At 40.6% G+C, this 6487-nt stretch overlaps 1 protein-coding gene across 1 annotated transcript; it reads right to left on the reverse strand.

Moving 5' to 3' along the window:
- Positions 1-1700: 1700 nt before the first annotated feature.
- LOC138881581 (uncharacterized) lies at positions 1701-2282 on the reverse strand. The gene has a single exon (XM_070161817.1). It carries the CDS (start codon positions 2280-2282, stop codon positions 1701-1703), a length of 582 nt encoding a protein of 193 aa, XP_070017918.1.
- Between the last annotated feature and the right edge of the window lie 4205 nt (positions 2283-6487).

Consider the following 6487-nt stretch of genomic DNA (forward strand, 5'->3'; position numbering starts at 1 on the left):
CCGGATGAAAAATCTTGTTGATGCATTTCCCCAAAACATCCCATACCGCTACATCACTTGCATCGCACATGAGCTCAAAAGGAATACTCCAATTTGGAGTAGTGATTATGCGAGTAGTAGTCAACTTCAACTTTAGCAATTCAAAGGCTTTCATGCAATCATCATTGAAGTGGAACTTAGCATCTTTCTTCAAAAGCCTGCACAACGGGCTCACTTCTTTAGAGAAATCCTTGATGCACCACCGGTAAAATCCCGCGTGGCCCAGGAAATTCTGCACACCTTTCACCAAAGTTGGAGTTGGAAGTTTAGAAATCACCTCAATCTTTGCCTTGTCGACTTCAATGCCATTCTTTGAGATCTTGTGGCCAAGGACAATGCCTTCCTCGACCATGAAATGACATTTCTCCAAATTCAGTACCAAGTTTGTTTTTTCACATCTTGCCAACACTTTGACCAAGTTTGCTAGACAATCATCAAAATAATTCCGGACTATCGAGAAGTCATCCATGAGAACTTCAAGGTAATCCTCCACCATGTTCGTCAATATCGCCATCAAACACCTTTGAAAAGTCACTGGTGCATTGCACAACCCAAATGGCATCCGCTTGAAAGCGAAAGTACCATAAGGACATGTAAAAGTAGTCTTCTCTTGATCCTTCGGAGAAATAAGAATTTGATTGTAGCTGGAATACCCATCAACGAAACAATAGAAAGCATGACCGGCTAATCTATCAAGCATTTAATCTAGGAAGGGAAGTGGGAAATTATCCTTCCTTGTGACTTTGTTGAGCTTAAGATAGTCCATACACACTCCCCATCCGGTCACTGTTCTTGTAGGAATAAACTCATTCTTATCATTGGTGACCACCGTCATGCCCCTTTCTTTGGGACACATCTAACCATTTGATGATCTCCCATTTGACAAACTCTTACATGGCTTCGTTGAGTATCATTTGATGTTCAATTGATGGTTTGGCATCTTCATCCAAGTTAATATTGTGCATGTAAAAAGTGGGGCTTATCCCCCGAATATCCGCCAATGTCCATCCAATAGCCTTCTTCCTCTTTTGTAGCACCGCCAAAGTAGAATGTACCTGCATGTTAGTTAAACAAGAGGAAAGAATAACCGGTAAAGTAGAAGAAGGGCCAAAAAATTTATACCGAAGATGTGGAGGAAATGGCTTCAACTCCAAGATAGGAGGCTCCTCGATTGAGGGTTTTGTTGGAAGAGTTGTCCTATTTTCAAGATCCAAGGACAATTTGCGGGGCTCATAAATGTAGGACCCCATTCCTTGTAGTGACTTCACACATTCCATGAAGCCATTCATCTCGTCATCATCAAAGTTGAGCAAGAACACCTCCAAGGTATCATCAAAATTCATTACAACACTTGTTTCATCTACAATTACATCGGTCACCAAGTCCATGAAAGAACACACCTCTTTGTTGTTGGGTTGCCACATGGACTTACATACATGGAAAACCACTTTTTCATCACCAACCCGGAAGGTGAGTTCTCCGGTTTTAACATCAACTAGAGCCTTCCCCGTAGCAAGAAAGGGTCTACCGAGAATAATCGGCACCTTATAATCAACTTCACAATCAATAATGACAAAATTCGCTGGAAGAATGAATTTATCAACACAAACCAATACATCTTCAATTACTCCCAATGGTCTCTTTATGGTATGATCGGCCATTTATAATCTCATAGATGTGGGTCTTGGTTTCCCAATTCCCAAAGTCTTGAAAAGCGAATAGGGCATCAAATTGATACTTTCCCCAAGATCACAAAGAGCTTTTGCAAACTCGGCACTTTCAATTGTACAAGAAATCGTGAAAGCACCGGGATCTTCCAATTTAGGATCCATTGAATGCACAATTGTACTCACTTGATGAGTCATCTTTATAGTTTCAAAATTTATCGACTGCTTCTTTGTCACCAAATCCTTCATAAACTTTGCATAACCGAGCATTTGCTCCAAGGCTTCAACCAATGGCAAATTGATGGATAGACTCTTTATCATGTCAATGAAATTTTTGAATTTATTCTCACCATTTTGCTTGGCAAGCCTTTGAGGATATGGAGGAGGAGGCCAAGGCATTGGTGCCTTAGCCTTTTGCACTAACGGTTCTAGTATGTCAACAATGTGATCCCTAGACGGGTTCACTTCCTTTTGAGTCTCCTCCACATTGTCATCAATCTCAATCCGCACTTCATCATTTGTTTGCACCACATTATCCGGGCTCTCTTCTTCTTGTACCATTTGCTCATCATCCATAAGTTTACTTTGATTTTAGGTGGGTGCATCCCCACCTTTTCCACTCCTTGTAGTAACAGCCATGGCATGCCTCGGTTATTTGGGTTCATCACTGTGTCACTTGGTAGTGCTCTCTTAGGACGAGTGTTGAGGACTTGAGAGATTTGCCCCATTTGGACTTCCAAGTTTCGAATGGATGTGTTGTGAGAGGCAAGTTGGGCATCAGAGTCGGTATTCTTCTCTATCATTTGTTTAAACATCTTCTCAATTCATCCCGTCTCATTGTTGGAAGAGCTTGGACCATGGGAAGGATAAGGAGGCGGGTTGCTCAGTTGTTTATACATCGGAGGCCTTTGAAAACCCGACCCCCGATTGCCTTTGATTATTGTTCTATCCCCCTTGGTTGTTGCCTCCCCAATATCCTTGGTTATTGCCACTCTAATTGCCTTTGTTATTTCCACAATTCCAATTCCCTTGGTTGTTACCACCATTCCAATTACCTTGGTTGTTGATTACCTTAAGGTCGCCATTGTTGTTGATTCGGGCCTTGAGAATTGTTTCTTTGCCCTTGAAAGTTGTTCGCGTATTGCACTTCCTCCTCTTGTTCATTATAAGATTTATCTTGATCAAACCCACTATATTCTTGCAAATAATTCTCCACATGGTTTTGCACTTGTGCACCCTTTTGCCTTCTTTTGTTCACCGTCATATTAACACCCTCCATGGTATTGACTTGCTTAGGATTTTTCACTTGTTAAAGTTGAGCTTTGGCTAATTGATTCATTGTGGTGGTCAACTCGGCAATGTCTTGCCCATGACTATTCAATTCTTTATGTAGGTGAATCATATTCGGATCACCTTGAGGAGCAATTGCTCTACTTTGCCATGCCGATGAAGTATCCGCCATTTCATCTAGGATCTTACAAGCTTCCGCATATGGAGTTATCATGAAATTTCCATCGGCAAGTTGGTTGGCCATACATTTATTGATAGTGTTGATCTCCCGATAGAAAGTTTGTTAAATCATAGCCTCCGTCATGTCATTATTGGAGCACTCCTTGACCATCGTTCGGTACCTCTCCCATATTTCGTGCAATGGCTCATTGGGTTATTGTTTAAATGCTAGAATCTCGTCCCTAAGAGTAGCCATATGCCCGGGAGAAAAGAACTTGGAAATAAATTTCTCCGCCAATTCATTCCATGTGTGGATGAAATGGTTTGGCAATCTTTCTAGCCAATCCAAGGCTTTCCCCCATAGAGAAAAAGGAAATATCCTCAACCTTAAAGCATCCTAAGATGTTTGTCTATTAACTCCCTCAGCAAGTGTCCACAAACCCCTTCAAGTATTTGTATGCATTTTGACTCGGAGCCCCGGTGAAGAATCCCCATTTCTCTAGCAATGTGACCATTACATTCGTGATTTGAAAGTTGCTCATCCTAAAGTGGGGCGGGACAATAGCACTTGCATACCCTTTATTCGGCAACACCCGGTGTGGAGCCGCTCTTGGTGGAGGTGGGGGTGGAATTGGGACGTTGTCTTGAGGTGGTTGGCCTCGTCTATTTTCTTGAGGTTCAAGAGGAACCTCTTCAACTAGGTCATCTTCCACGTCCCCATCCCCCATATGTATGTTTCCGAGTGGATCAATGTTGTTAAGAGCCATTGTTGCACCTACAATTGTTTCACCAAAAAGATTAGTAACATGGAAGGAAAAGAAGACAATTCAGACACAAAACCAAATATATAGCTAAATCTGTTTTAGCTCCCCGGCAACGACGCAAAAAATTGATGCCAATTTGAGGTTACGAAACGATCGATGCAATAGTAATACCCAACTGAGAGTCGGGTTTGAATTCCACAGGGAGCTATATGAATGGGATTTAGAGGTATATATTAGGGTGAATGATCTTGAACTATCTTAAATTACACTTCCACAAGATTGGTTGATTCTAGGTCTAGTTTAAACTAAAATTACAAGATAACTAATTAAAACTAAGAGATTATTTTTGTTGTTTTTCTCAAATATTGTAAAAGGCCTAGGAATATGACCTTCACCTAGGTGTTTGCGTAATGAGTTGTAAATTTTAAAGTTTTTTTGGTTAGTCGGGGTTTATTATAGCTATCAACACTCAAGTACCCACTCAATACCTCTCGGTAAGAGAGTGATTTTGCCAAATTTGGTTTTATCAAGTCCAAATGGGTATTGAACAAAATAGTTAATAAAATTCTCAAGTCGGGTTTTACAGTCTCTAGGTTCAATCCTTTAATTGGGACTATCAATCTCTTGATTTTGTCCCAAATTCTTGTTAGCCAAGTTTTCCTAGACTAAGTCCTTCTTTATCAAGTAGAGATAAAGTCAAATAGGCATGAACTAATGTTTGTAACCATTAATTCTACAGTTAAAAGCAAGAACAAGGCTAAATAATAAATACCCAATCATAAACAAGTCATAAATCAAACACCCATTAGATTTACACTCTAGGATTGGGTCACAACCCTAGTGAGAATCTAGCTACTCATAGTGGTATAGAAGAAAACAAAGAAGAAAAGATGATCAAACTCATATTGCAAGATAAAAATATAAAAACCCAATGTTAGATCACCAAAATAAACTAAAGTTGCCTAAAGAAGCAAGGAAAACAGCTACAACACTTTTAATATTCAAAACTTGACCTAATTTCGTGAAACTATTCTATTTATACAAAACAAGAATTTTCGAACAAAAATGGCCTTTCATTCTGCGGCCGCACAATTCCATGTGCAGTTCGCACTTTGCTTCAGTCTTGACAGGAGTTGAATCTGCGGCAGCACAATTCTGAATCGCGGCTGCATCTCTCATATTCTATAGTCTGCACATTTTTCAGTGCGACCGCGTAGGGCTCTTCTGTGAACCGCACATTTTTTAGTACGGCCGCGTAGCTCACTTCTGCGGCCGCGTAATAATTGTGCGGTCTGCACTTCTTTTTAACTCAAGATGCACACTCTCTGAACTTCTTATCTTGCTTAGCTTCTGCGACCGCACATTTCATTGTGCGATCCGCACTTTGCACTTGGACTCTGATTTATTTTCTTTCACATTCTGCGGCCGCAGATGGAAATCTGTGGTCCATACTTGAGCTTTTGTGCCTGATTTTTTCCTTGAGTTGAGATTACTCCTTCTTGAGTTGGATTTCATCTTAGTGGATCATTTTCCAATACTCCTGCAATTAAGCATATTTCATCAGTTTTTAGGAATACAATTAAACACTTTTGGACTAAAACAAAAGTAAAAAGGCGCTAATAAGTAGTCAAAATTCCCACTTATCAATCCACTCCATCGCGGACGCGAAGACCAATCTCCCCAGGCCAGCTTCTCCAGTGCGAACGCGAAGCTGACATCGTGAGTGCATATAATTACCACCCAAACGTACACGAATGTGAGCTCCCAATCACAAACGTGAAGCACTAAATTTCAGCAGCCAACAATCCTTTTTCGCGAACATGTGAATCCCTTCGCGTTCGCGAAGGACGAAACCAGAACTAGTAATAGCTGAGGCACAAATAGGGAGAAATGACCCGAAACACACCTAAGACCCCCTGCACCCCGCCCGATCATACCAACAAGTCCCAAAACATAATACTAACTTGCTCAAGGCCTCAAATCATATCAAACAACACCAAAACTATGATTCAACGATCGAAACAGTTTTTAAACTTTCAAACTTCGCCGAACACGTCCGAATTACATTTAAACATCCTGGAATGACGCCATTTTGGTTGCAAGTCACAAATCATGATACGAACCTATTCCAAGACTCGGAACCCTAAACGGACATCGATAACACCAAAGTCTACTTCAAACCAAACTTAGAAAATTCTAAAACTTTCAAAATGCCAACTTTTCATAATAGGCACCGAAATGTTCCCGGCCACCCGATAGTCAACCCGAACACACGCCCAAGTCCAAAATCATCATACAAACTTATTGGAATCTTCAAATCCTAATTCCGAGTTCATTTACTCAAAATTCAAACCTTAGTCAACTCTTCCAACTTAGAGCTTCCGAATTGAGAATTTTCCATCTGAATCAACTCCGAACTTTCCGAAATTCAATTTGGACTATGCGTACAAATAATAATACATGAAGTGAAACAACCCAAGACCTCAAACTGCCGAACGATGCGCTAGAGTTCAAAACGACTGGTCAGGTCATTACAAATAGCATTGAGAATTTTGTAGGAACTCCAAC

Source organism: Nicotiana sylvestris, chromosome 11, assembly GCF_000393655.2.
Source record: "Nicotiana sylvestris chromosome 11, ASM39365v2, whole genome shotgun sequence".
Lineage (NCBI taxonomy): Eukaryota > Viridiplantae > Streptophyta > Magnoliopsida > Solanales > Solanaceae > Nicotiana > Nicotiana sylvestris.

Coding starts and splice junctions, on each gene's coding strand:
- LOC138881581 (XM_070161817.1), bottom strand. CDS start 2,282: ATGGATGATGAGCAAATGGTACAAGAAGAAGAGAGCCCGGATAATGTG.